Genomic DNA, 13,474 nt, shown 5'->3' with positions numbered 1-13,474 from the left:
GGTCGCGGAACACTGGTGGGCTCTGAGGGTATTGCAGGTGGACCTGACACAGGCCTAATATAAATTTACCATTTATCAAATGTCTAAAACCTAACCTAAATGATTTGTTCTGGGGATGAACGGAAAAAGAATTCATAGAAAAGAAAACAAAGAAGTTTGAAGATGTGGGTTTGTGACCTGGTCAGAACTAGGGCCTTGGGTTTTCTCCGGTTCTATCCCACAGTCCCACAATAAAATGCAATATGGGGATTAGGTAAATTGGACACTCTAAATTGACCATAGATGTGAGCGTGAGAATGGATGGTTGTTTGTCTCTATATGTGGCCCTCATATAATTGGCTGATTTAAAGACAGGACATTCATTTTTGAGGGATTTGATGAATTGATCAATCGCATTCATGACATTCCTCATCATAATTTGAATTGATCATACTCCAAAAACCCTCCTGCATCAAACATGCAACAAAAGTCTGAGACAGCATCATTCATGTCAGAGTGCATCATGCAGCAAGAGATTACAGCAGGATGACCACAGGGACAATGTGAAGCTGCCCTGCTTTAACATAAATTCAGAACATTAACAGTGCAGACTGTACAAGGCTTTATTTTTCTGAACGAAACAACAAAGAGGTGTAATCCTTAAATACATATATATATACTGTATATATATATATATATATATACACACACACATATACATATATTATGTTATGCGCATATTACAATACTACTTTATCTACAGTAATCATTTTCGAATCGCTATTTAAATAAGACACATTTCACATAAGATGATTCTGGTTCAAGTTTTACAGGAAGAAGAACTTTATACATAATAGAAAACAGTGTCAGTCTGACGGGCTCTATATTGCATTTCAATTTTAGTTAAATAAGTCATAAGAAAAAAGAAAAAGTGAACGCGAATATGGGACAGTTGACATCAAAATGCGTAATGCTGTATGCTGCGCAGAATATCAAAACACAGTGATAAGACACATTAAAAGGTTTGGCTACTGATGAGCTGGAGTGCATATACCCAGGAGCGATTAAAGCTCAGTAAGTGAAATGCAGCATGCGTTCAGTGTAAGGAAAAGCCTCCTGGATTCAGATGTACGCTTGCTGTGTTTCAGTGAAATGACTGTTGCTCTTAGTTTTATACTTTCAGAGCTGTGGCCTTCAGCTGCTGTTTGATGTAGTGGCCAACCAGTATCTGAGGACGTAGTTGGTAACCTTGAAGAACATCGTGAGGGCAGCTCAACTGATCCCCCTTCAGCCGATCCAGTAACGTCACACACACCACAGCCCCTGCACACAATACAGTCGTGTCAGAAACGGAGCCATGTGTGAGGACACAATTCTGTTTTTAAAGACAGCGAAGATTTCGTATTGATCCTGTATGTTTCTTACCACGCAGACCACTCAGATTACACATAGCAGCAAAAACTGATGACTCCATTTCAATGTTGCAGACTCCTGCTTCTTTGGCTTTATGGAGGAAGTCCTGTTTATCCTTCTCAGTGTAGGAGCAGAAAGCACCATCCAAACGGGCTTGTCCTGTGATGCACATCACACTTTACACCACTGTGTATGTCTAAGCAACGAGATTAAGACATTAGTGCGAGACAAACTTGTCTTGTACCTTCATAGAAATCCAGTGTACACATGGTGTTTCCTATCACAGTCTCAAACTGGTTCAGTTCTTTGCTGCACTTCAACAGCTCCTCGGCCAAACCTTGGTCCAGATCAACATTGCGCACCACAGTCTTCCCCAGGATCACCTGCTCAAACCTGGGCTGGAACATGCCGTCCAGGGATTGTTTGGTAACAACGATGGTGCCTGGTTCAAGCCCTGACAACCAAGTGAGAGAAAGCAATGTCTATAGACGAAAAGTAGAGAAAGATTTTTCATGTATGTTCATATGAGACACTGGACTGATCTTGTTAGATATTTAATCTTAACCTAGTCATAACTTTAATCATGTTAAAAAAAGGCAGAGTACACACAGAGGACAGCTACTACTGATTTATAGTATAGTAAAAAAAAATAACAGCTAATAGCAGGTAGGTGTGTGCGTCTGATTATGTGTGACTGGCAGGTAGAGGGAGGTAAAAAAGAATCAGGAGTCAATCGCGGCATTACTCCAGCTGCTGTAATGTGAAATAGGATTTTAACCATTAAAAAAAATATGTTGATCAGTGCTAATATTGTGGCTGTGCATACAAATAAATGAACATATGGGTGTTGAAAAGTGTAAAAACACTGTTTAACTGCAGCGAGTCAGAGGATGTCAGCTGAGGAGGAGGAGGTCTAATGCATCCTGAGGACAGATTGTATTCATCATTCTCAGAAACCACCTCCGAATGTGGTCTTTATGATCAGACCTGAAGATACATTCAGGAGGCAGTGGTAATTGGATCACTCCAGGACATTAACAGCAGGTCTGACTGGGCTTTATGAACGCATTGACCATCTCATCCCTACTGTACGTCTTGGTTAGGAAACTCAATAATAAACTTACCTATTCCACCTGATGTCCCAATGCGTATAATTGTAACATCAGTGCAGCGTGCGTGATGGAGGAGCTTTATCAGCTCATGCAACATAATGGCAATCGATGGAACACCCATTCCATGCTGAAAAATATAGCACATACAGATGTTTCATTAAAGGCCATTCTTTTTTTATTTTGTTTGTGTTAGTAGTAAAGCATTCGTTTGCAACAGAAGTTATACATACACTGACACAAAGTACAGGGCCAACTTTGTACATGGCATAGCGGTCTGTGCCAGCACAGATGTTTGGGTAGTCAGATTTGGGGTCCTCCATACCCAGCTCAGCAGCAATGTATGCAGTGCATTTTTTCATTCTCCAGGCACTGCCCCCCGTACACACAAACTAAGAGAAAAGACACACACACACACAAATTATTTGTTCACTAATAAAGACGATTATGCATGCACATTTAAAAATAAATAAATAAAAAAAACCATTACCTTAACATCACCAAACATAGCTGGTAGGTCATGAGTTCCTGTTGCAAGACTTAAGTGGTAGAGGACGTCATCTTTCATTTCAGCCAGGTGAGGGTTATGGACATAAACCGAGCTTGAATTTGGGAGGGAAAAAAAATCACAGGGTTATTTCAACTAAGATTTTTAGACTGTAATTGGGGTTCTATCTGATCTAAATATAAAATCAATCTACGGAATGTGTGTGTGTCTGTCCACCTGTGTCCCAGTTAGAGACAACAAAGAGCATATATTTCACCATCTATTAATTCAAGGAACGTCTCTCTGTCTGTTAATTGCACAACTGTCCAATGGTTCACTGCCAGTGACTTACAAAGCTTGGGTGTGTGTCAGAAATGACACACACAGAAATGAGTCAGATTACGGCTCAACAAGACACTTTTGCATCCCTGAAGACAGTCGTGCCAAGACAGAGAATGTGTGTGCCATGCAAGTGATGCCGAATAAGTTGAAAACCGAGATGCGGTCCCTGCACTAGATGTTTTCAGGGTGAAAATGCCACAGGAGAAGTGGTCAGACTTGTTTGACAAGATAGAAACGGATAGAATCAAATATTATATAAAATTCTTTGAATTCTTCTAAAATAACCTCACATCACAACCAAGGTATGCAGGGTATCTATCTATCTGTCTGTCTGTCTGTAAAATAAAATGAGTAGCCCTGAACGAATTATGTCATGATGTTCAAGTTGTTGTAAATGTTTGAACACTTTTATTGTGAGAAATGTAATTTCCTGGACTGACATTTTACGATTATTGACTTTGTCACATTGAAATGTATTTGAAACCCAACCCGGATAGAACATAAAGTGTAATCATTTATAAGAAGAGAGAGAAAAAACTCAGACGTGATGACAATCAGGAGAATAATGGTCCTGTCACTATTTCCTCATTTCAGCGAACATAACCGGAGGAAAAACGTGTGAATTTGAGATCAAAGTGCATCTTCTTACCTGCTGCTCGATTCGTTTTGCTTGTTTTCTGACGAATCCATTTTCTTAAACTGAAGTTTTCACTTATGACCGGAGAAAAAAAGAAGAGTGACGACGAACTGAAAGAGAGAAATAATAATGTGAAAACACCTTAACGTTTCAACAAACCGCGACATAGTTAACATAATAAGTGTTTAGGGACTCGACCTCGTCTAAACCAATTGACATTCATTGTTTTTACATTGACCTCTCCACACACTGTCATTCAGCCATCATCACTAGCTCACCGCGAGAGTAAATACCAAGATAATTCAACTACTTTTTAGTAATACTACTAAAAAACACACAATACAAACAACAAGGGGCTTTAAATAAAAGCCAATTATTTACCTTTGATGTGTTGCCTTTACTGCCTTTCAAGTGCCGGTGTCGTCCCTCTACTGTTGCTCGCTCATAACTCAACATCCGGTGTCGACAACGTAACGGGTAGGTCAGCCCACAATGACGTCACGCCAGGCACGCCAGGCACGTCGCAACATCGCAACTGTCCCACAGGATGTACTCTACACGCACCGAGGAATCCACATCTTCCTGTTTGCCAATCATCCCTTCATATTTATATATATTTTTTAAATAAAATGTTAAATTTTTCAATTTAACATACAAACTAAGAGAGACCTAACTCAAAGGGAGCAGATAATAGACAAGAAAATAAATAAATAAAAGAGGCAATGTAAAAAATCCTGCCTTAGCCAGACCTTGTATAAAGTACCTTAAAGAGATACTTGAGTAAAAGTGCAAGTATTTCACCAGAAAATGACTTTGGTAGAAGTTGAAGTCACTGTTAAGTAAAAATCGGTATAAAGTATAGGGCGGTAAAAGTATATGACATTTACTGCACTTAATTGTCAAAAGTAATTTTCTGATATAAAATGTACTTAAGTTTTAGATGTATTTAAAAAGTGAGGAGCTAGGATTGAGCCATGGTAGCTCAGTGGACTTTCAACTAGATCAGGGGTGTCAAACTGGTGGCCTGGGGGCCACGTGTGGCCCTCCACCTCTGTGCTGAGGCACAGCTGACAGTGAGGTGATGGAATATAGACAGACCATAAGACTACATATATGTCCTAACATTATTTTTATAATAGTAATGAGACATTCGGTTGCAATCATTGCTTTATTAAATGTATCACACGGAACATTAAATAACATATATTTAAGCTATTTTAATTTCAGTTATCCTTGTCATTATTTGCAACATTTTCTGTTTTTGTTCATCTTATATTGCCCACCCGCTACTAAATAGTTGGTTTTTTTTTTCTGTAGACCGGCCCCCTCTTGACCAGAGTAGATACTCATTGGCCCCCAGGTCAATTGAGTTTGACACCCCTGAACTAGAAGGTCATGGGTTCAATTTCTGGCTCTGCCATTCTTTATGTGTCCTTGAGCTAGACACTTGACAACAAGACACAGCGTGTGAAGTACAGATATGTGAATGTTGTACTTAAGTACAGTAACATAGTACATTATGTGTACTTGATTACATTACAAAACAATAAACAACTAATGGTGCATTAGTAACATTTGTATATACAATATGACAAATCTACAAGTACAGCTGCCAAATCTTCAGAAGGGTAGGCTATTATTTTAATTTCTTAGATTATATGTGATCTTTACAAGTGGGATGCAGCTGTTCATTTACAAAAACCATGTAGCTATGAGGAGATGGGAATCAGACGTCCAGGTCACTGCGATCCACTTTAGTGTTTCGACAGTGATCGCACCGTGACCAGGCTCGCACCGATCATGCTGTGTGCATTTCTTTTCCACAACACTCTTGACAACTTCTTTGCATGTGGTGGCGACAGCGGGGAACACTTTTTCTGAAAACAGAGAAAAACAAATATTGATACTGGAAGCTGGAAATTCAAAGAGCGATTATCAAAGTTGTTGTCAATTAATTAAGTAATCGTTTATTTGTTGCAGCTCTATCAATATATGGTAATCTGGCTTTAGTTTAGCCTGTATTACTTTCTAGTTGTACAAATATGTTAAACACACTTGAGTTAATGTGAAAGATAAAACTCATATTTACTCTTGTCCTCCTCTCCACTTCACATGATGAGGTCCCCAGGCTCTCTCTGTATATATAAAAGAACATAATCCAGTCCAAACAGCACAGTCATAACTATGCTGACCATTCAGTAAGGAGACGAGATTAAATGTGGTCATTACATCCAACTTACTGCCCGAGTCAAGACCACAGGGTGCTCCGGCAAGAATTCTGGCTTCTTCATGGCCTGAGGACAAGTCGCCAATCCAACTAAAAATTCTCTTGTGTAGCATAGTCTGCCCACTGAATATAAAGTTCAGAACAAAGTTTAAAGAAAACACAGTATCATCGCTCCATTTTAAATGATTACCTTCTGGCTTGAAGTAAACCTTTTTCTTCGTACCTTTTTTCGGTTTTTGGAGGCTGAAAATCTTGAAGAACTGCTCGACGCCAATATTTGTCTATCACAAACAAATAAATAAATAAATAAAAAATAAAAATAGAATTGTCTATAACTTGCTTGTTTGTTTGTTTGTTAATTATTCAAGAGAAGTTGTGTGACAAACCTAACATTTAGTCTTCAGTTGGGAATTCTCACCTGAGGAATCCAGTGGTCCTCCAGAGCTTGTGCACATGTAGCAGCATCTATTTTGGGCTCTAAAGAACATTTTATGCATTATCATGAGCGCATACCACTCACTTTAATAAACACAGCGAGGGCAAAGTAAAAGCTGGAACCTTCGACTCTCCCACTGTCTCTAGTGTGATTTGCTTACCAGAGTCAATGTGGACGATGCGGCGTAGGGGTCGAGCAGGTTCCAGGTGCTTTTGAAGGGATCTTCTCCTTGATACCTCCATTCTAACTTCAAAACAGTTTGATTAATCATTTGGTCATTTGGTGAAGGAAATGTCAGAACCTGGTGAAGAAATGTCAAATTTCCTAATTCTCCGAATTAAAGTTTACCGTCACAGGGATGCCAACAAACACGGCCTTACACATCATGGTTAAAATCATTTGGCCAATTGATAGCTAACAGGTGTACACCTTTTTAGCTCTCAAAGTAAAATAATTATCACCAATATTAAAATGCAGTGGCATAAATAGGCTGAGCAAAGTCAACTACAGACTTTTCACAAGAGGCCAATTTATTCCCAATTATTATTTGTTTCATTTTCTACGCACTCTGGTCAAAATCCCTCAGCTCCACTACGATCACATAGAGAAGAATAAGATTTCTGATTTTTCCTCCAAGTACCACCAGAGGAAGCTGCTACCACAGTTTGAGAACCATGGCATGGATTTAATTAGCCAGTGGGTTACGTTATTTTACAGTAATTTCGCAGGTGGAGATCAATAAACAATAACAACAAGAGTCTGGCTAGGAACATTATACAGTGAATATATTAACAGCTAATGTGACTAACTTGACGTTTCACTTGCATAAATCACGCAAAAGAATAAACATTGAACATTGGTGACATAAAACGCCTAAATAGTACCGAGCAGTAAATGTTGTAGGCTACTGTAACGTCTATTATAGCAAACATGTTTAAACGGTGAGCAGCGATCATTACGGCGCCCGTTTTTAACGTTAACGATTGCTCAGTGCCTCTCTAATGGTCGGGACTGTGTGTGAAACTAGCACATGGTTGCTCCTCATTGACAGTCCAGCGGCTAACGTTAACGGACAACAAGTGCAACTCCATGCTGATGTACAAGTTTCAACAATGAGAATCTGAGCGAGCAGCATTGCTCTAATTACTTAGACGAGTAAATCACGGGATGTAGTCGTGATTTATATCTATGAAAAGATGTATTTTGTATATACCTGTAGATCTGCAAGAGTGTGTGGTTTTCTGCCTGCTCACCTCACCTGACCGCTGTTAATTCTCCCAACTGACTCCAGCTCTTCACTTCCGGTGCCCAACCTTCAAAATAAAGCATTGACTCCTGTAGGTGAAACTATAACCCAAATTTTATAAGACATCAGAGTCATTTATTCATTTTTCCCCAACGAATCATAAATTTAAATACGTACCTATACCAACCTTAGCCTACACATCAATGCCGACGTGATTGCCCTTTTTTGTTGTTGATAAATGCTTTTACTTATATCTTTAACAGGATGCAGAGGTTGTGTGCTGAATTTCAGAGAACTATTTACTTATATACTGGTAATTGTACGCACTGTGACACTATTATATATAAATACATAAAATGTCTACGCTATAAAGCATAGCTGTAGTTTTCTCTGACATGTCATAAATCAAGTAAAAAGTATTATTGCTAAACCTCTTTCAACCTTAGAACCATTTATATATCAGAAGAAGACATTTTAAATACTCATAAAACCTCAGTCAGTGATCATTCAACCAATATTGATCATATAATTTATTTTAATAGTCTGATTATTATATGTTCAACAACAATTTAAAAAAATATATAAATTAATACTCGATGAACAGAACACTTTATTTACAGGTTTTTGTTAAGCAACATTTGTTTGCACAAAATCTGACAATACACATTTGTTTTCATTAAAAAACAAAACAAAAAAACACTTCCAAAACAAACTACTAAAAGGGTATAATGGCATAAATGAAATTCACAATTTTCCAACATTACAATTACAAAAAAATGAATGAGAAAAATAAATGTAGTCAAATTGCTGTATTAGCAAATCCCAAAACCATGTCATTTTCAAAGAGAAATAAAACAGCAACTTTGCTGTTGAAATCAAAATTTCAATTTGGCTTCTGTCCAAGCCAAATTGTGAGGGCACATGTATTCAAACAAACAAAAGCTTTATTTTTCTTGGACCTATGGGTCTTCCACTTAGTTCCTCCACTGCCGTCATGGCCTCTGAACGAGACTGAAACACAACAGTTGCAGTGCCTGTAGGTTTTCCACTCTGGTCAAACTGCAGTGAGACGGATCCAGGGATAATTTGATACCCATGGCAAAAATCATATATTTCTTCTGTTCTTATTTGGAATGGCAGGTTGACCAATCGTACACAGGTTGGACCATCAAAGGGTTGCGAAGAGGGGCGAACATCACCGCGTACACCATTACCCCTGCCATGTGGACCACGAGTGCCCGAACGAGTTTCATAATCATAGTCTCCCTGGAACTGAGTCAGTTCATCAGTTACTGGTATATTACCATCACGAGACATCCTGTAATCAGGGAACTCTGTCCGATCACTGTCAGAGTGATAGGACGACGCTCTGCTCCTGCCAGAATAGCGCTCCTCTCTTGACAATGGCTCTTGGACCATTGGCGGTTCAACACCCAACTGCTTCATCTGGGAACGTGTAATGCATTTCAGAATGACTTCTGACCCAAGAAACCGTTGACCATTTAGAGAGAGTGCCCTTGTAGCCTCTGCCTCAGATCGGAAAAGAATCAAAGCCTTCCCCACCCCAGCACCATTATGGTCAAACAGCAAGAAGACCTTATCCTCAGTGATATTAAACCCAAGAAAGAAGTCCATGATCTCAACTTTTCTCACATCTAATGGCAAGTTTCGCACAAACAGACACAATTTCTCAGAGTCATAGTGATCACTGGGGTAAGATGAGGGCCTCTCTGAAAACTCTTGCGAATTTCCAGGAGGTTGGACATCCATGCAGTGAGACTCCAGAAGGGTCATCATGTTCTCTCTTGAGATTGGGCGGGTAAAAATATATCGGTGGAAAAACTGTCTTTTCTCATTAGCCAAAGCCTCACAATAGTCACGCTGATTCTTGAACAGAACAAAGGCAGATCTTGTTCTTCTCCCCTCACTGTCCATCAAGTGCAAGATCTGATCATCCTCAAGCTTTGCAAAATCAAAAAGCTTTTTCATGTCTTCTTTCCCCACAGCATAAGACAGATTGTCAACCAAAACACAGTACTCATTGCCAGGAGTGATGAGCATCTGGGCCATAGGTGACTGTGACTTGGCATGGTGATCTTGTTGAATTCTCTGATTACGAATGGGTGATCTCTCCCTCACAAAGTTTTCGTTCCTGTTGTCAGCCATTGGAGGTCTGCCAGTATTGCGATACCAATCGTATGCTGTTGTCATGGAGAGCTCAATATACCTCGACCCAATGTATTCCCGGTCTCTCTTGAGGCCTTCAATCGCATCCTCTCTTGTTGCAAATTTGACAAAACCTGTTCCATTGTTCGACCCCTTCTTATTTTTCACCAAGACAATTTCATCGATAAGTAAACCACTGAAAAAGTCATGAATTTCTTTCTCAGTCACAGAGAAAGGCAATCCTTTTAAAAATACCAACAAGCCATCGTCACATTTTGAAGCTGTCTGGTGGTTGGGAGATGAGGTATGACCCAATCTTCCCACCTCAGAGCCCAAAGATCTTCTAGTGGGCCTTTCGTTCTCTTCAAATCGGTTCCTTTGTTCCAGCTCCACAATTTTTGTACTTCTTTCAAGCATTGTCTGCATCTCTGATTTACTACTGAGTAGCAGTGTTACAGGTGTACCATTGATACAATGCCCAGACCGTGACATTGCTCTTCTTGCATCTTCATCCGTGGCAAAGATAATGAAAGCTTCTTCTTGATCCCCACCAATTATATGCACCCCTCCATCTGGAATTTTGAGGCCAGTGAAGAACTTGCGAATATCCTCAGTACCAGCTGTGACATTTAGTCTCTGTAAACGGATGACGACTGCCATGCTGACGCACATATAACAGCACCTGCAGACAGAAGGGTATAGAATAGTATTATTGCTAACTATCGGGCTTCTCTGCCTTTGACTGACTTCTCTGCTATTCCAATATAACACTCTTGAATCTGAATAGCACTGTAAAGTAAATGGCGTAAGTGACAGGGTAGACAACAGCCACCCAAAAACAGATAAAACAGAAAGATTCAGATCGATCATTAACTGTAATGAGTCAACATTTACCAAAGCTAACACACCAGTGGAAACCCTTTTAAAAAATATCAACTGCACATCCACTGTTATAAAATGGCAGCAAAATTCCATAAAATACCATAATCTTATTACATCTTATTTGTGACACAAGCAGTCAAGTTCTTCTCAAGTGTCTACACTTGATCACAATTCCAAGATATTTTTAAAAATATGAGACAGCATTCACCACTACATTCAAAAAAATGTAGCCCAAACCTTAACACAAACCACCAATAGACAGTATTGTCAGCCACAATCTTTTACCTTCTTGGCCTGGATTCATTTTGTCAGACCATCTTATACAACCACATCAACAGAAATCTTAACTACAAAAACTACTGTTTCACTGAAATTTACAAGATCAAAAAAGGTTGTGACGTCATGGTGACCTTGACCTGTGACACCACAGTCCAATCATTTCACTCCCAAGTCCAAAGTCCTTCTTGAGATATCACATCTAAAAAATTGTGGACAGATGAACAACCCGCAAACCAGGCATGCAAATCAGACCAGAATTCCCTTGAGGCAATCTTCACATTCAAGTGGCCTCAAATAAGCTTTGTGAGAAATTTTTAAGTCCACGTGAATATTTGTTCCAGAATTAAAGAATTCAATGACGCTAATGTTCAAGAAAAACACTTGAAGCCAGAGACTTCTGACCTTCAGACACAAAAATCCAATCAGTTGTCAATCCATGTGTATATAGTGGTATTTGTCAGCTGTTGTGTGCCATCACCCATTAAGTATTTGCTATGCACGCAGCTAGATGACACCCTTAGCCCCAGATCTATCAGTGCCAACTAGTGGCATGCAATGCATTCCTTTCTCTAATGAGACAATGTCTGTGACATTCTGTACTTGTTGGTCACACTAAGTAACTCCTAGAACTGTGTAAATACACATGCCACTTAAACAAAGCTGATTTAGTTCACCCTGACTAAACATGTCTCCTCCCAAACATGGCAGATAAACCAAACTGACCACCTTTCCATGACTGTTCCCTTTTGATCCAACCAATCCTGCATCCAGGTTTTGCGCTTCACAACTACTTCCACAGCAGTGATTTTAGGTGGCAGTTGTTCATGGATGCCTGTCGGCTGAAACCAACATGAACTGCTTCCCAACCCGTTGCCGGTGAGGGAAGCTCTTCTCTCACACTGCCCCTCTCCATCACTACAACACCCCTGCTCTTCAAGGAACCACGGCACCCATAGTTGCTTGACATCCACTGCATTTCATTTGATATGGTTACCACATCAACCCTTGTTGTGCAGTCCAGATAATCCAGTGGTGGAACTGAAAATTAACAGAGAACACTAAGAACATGAATCATAAGTTAAACTTTCACTTTACCCAAAAATGCCTCACCATGAAAGAATTTCACAAATACCTTCTCAATTGTGAAGGTAAAAAATTAATACTGGTACAGTAGTGTATTTCTGCAGATATGTTGAGTAAGTATTTCTCTCTGTGACTTTAAGCGTACTATAGTGAAACCAATATGCACTGCATGAGAAAGACAAGATTAAATATTTTTCTTAATTACAAATGAGACATTTAATAAAAAGGTTGTATACAAGCACATAGGACATATTAGTTAAATTAGTTAAACATAACCATTGATATAGTTCTATAAATTATACCGCAACATTGTAATTCCTTCAATCATTATGATTTAACTGTGTAAATTAAATGAGTTGACATGGCTAAGCATAGCCTTTAGATACTTACCTTTAACTAACATATCATATATGTTGCAAAAAACAATGTTTACTGGGCCATGAGTCTTGCCCCCAGAACAAGCAAAGAACAAGTACACAAAACAATCAATAAGGTTTCCAGGTTGCCCATCCATATAGATATATCCTGCAAGACCAAGACGAAAACCCCTCAAACCAAAGACTTACAACTTAAAGTGGTCCACATACAATGTACAGCACTACAAGTGTGTATACACCGATGACGTGCAACCCTTGGCCATTACTTTGACCTAATCTACACCTTCCACGAACCTCGAGCATGCCGTCACAGAAGTGTGTAATGGTTTCCGAAATCGGATCTTCATTTTAGATTTGACACGGGACCATTTGATCGACCAACAGGCGTACCAGAATCACACCCAATGACTTATCACCATAACGCAAAGCTAGTGGCCACCAATTCAAGAAAACACACACCCGAGACTATAGTTACGGAGTGGACCTAACGTGTCGTTCAAACGAAGCTCCACAAATTATAAAAACTATGCTAACGCTAGCTATGTAGCCAGCTAGGCCTCTAGCTCCAGTGTTAGCACACTTGACTCAACAGTTAAAAGCGACAACAAGGTCGTATTATGCACACATAAATACCACAATACTGCGACCCAATCAACGACAAACTTACACAATCGACAACCACAGATTCCAATGAGTGCAAGTTTGAGAAACGGAAACAATCAATATTTCAGATCTGCTTTGTGCCGATCTCGTCGAAATGCATTCGACTAAGATGCAAAATGTGCTATGGGGCTAGTGTCGACCATTTAAA

At 39.4% G+C, this 13,474-nt stretch overlaps 3 protein-coding genes across 7 annotated transcripts; all 3 read right to left on the bottom strand.

Moving 5' to 3' along the window:
* Positions 1-683: 683 nt before the first annotated feature.
* Positions 684-4,724, bottom strand: upp1 (uridine phosphorylase 1). The gene is made up of 8 exons (XM_044033376.1): positions 4,349-4,724; positions 3,980-4,077; positions 2,992-3,103; positions 2,735-2,893; positions 2,517-2,631; positions 1,637-1,846; positions 1,405-1,551; positions 684-1,302 (listed from the first exon to the last, which is right to left on the bottom strand). Exons 2-8 carry the CDS (start codon positions 4,018-4,020, stop codon positions 1,151-1,153), a joined length of 936 nt encoding a protein of 311 aa, XP_043889311.1. The 5' UTR covers positions 4,021-4,077; positions 4,349-4,724; the 3' UTR covers positions 684-1,150.
* An 862-nt stretch (positions 4,725-5,586) lies between these two features.
* gra (granulito) lies at positions 5,587-13,474 on the bottom strand. Of its 5 annotated transcripts, none has more exons than XM_044034372.1 (8): positions 13,331-13,474; positions 7,844-7,943; positions 6,791-6,877; positions 6,613-6,671; positions 6,418-6,475; positions 6,197-6,317; positions 6,057-6,102; positions 5,587-5,844 (listed from the first exon to the last, which is right to left on the bottom strand). In XM_044034372.1, exons 3-8 carry the CDS (start codon positions 6,870-6,872, stop codon positions 5,722-5,724), a joined length of 489 nt encoding a protein of 162 aa, XP_043890307.1. In that variant the 5' UTR covers positions 6,873-6,877; positions 7,844-7,943; positions 13,331-13,474; the 3' UTR covers positions 5,587-5,721. The 5 variants fall into 5 exon arrangements, with proteins under 5 accessions (XP_043890307.1, XP_043890308.1, XP_043890309.1 ...); XM_044034373.1 differs by having other exon boundaries at positions 6,791-6,873; XM_044034374.1 differs by having other exon boundaries at positions 7,884-7,943.
* Positions 8,469-13,337, bottom strand: rbm12bb (RNA binding motif protein 12Bb). Its single transcript, XM_044034371.1, has one exon. It carries the CDS (start codon positions 11,015-11,017, stop codon positions 8,804-8,806), a length of 2,214 nt encoding a protein of 737 aa, XP_043890306.1. The 5' UTR covers positions 11,018-13,337; the 3' UTR covers positions 8,469-8,803.

This window comes from Solea senegalensis, linkage group LG9 (genome assembly GCF_019176455.1).
Source record: "Solea senegalensis isolate Sse05_10M linkage group LG9, IFAPA_SoseM_1, whole genome shotgun sequence".
NCBI classification, from domain to species: Eukaryota; Metazoa; Chordata; class Actinopteri; order Pleuronectiformes; family Soleidae; genus Solea; species Solea senegalensis.
The sequence above is the reverse complement of the archived record's forward strand: the minus strand, read 5'-3'. Positions and strand labels throughout refer to the sequence as shown.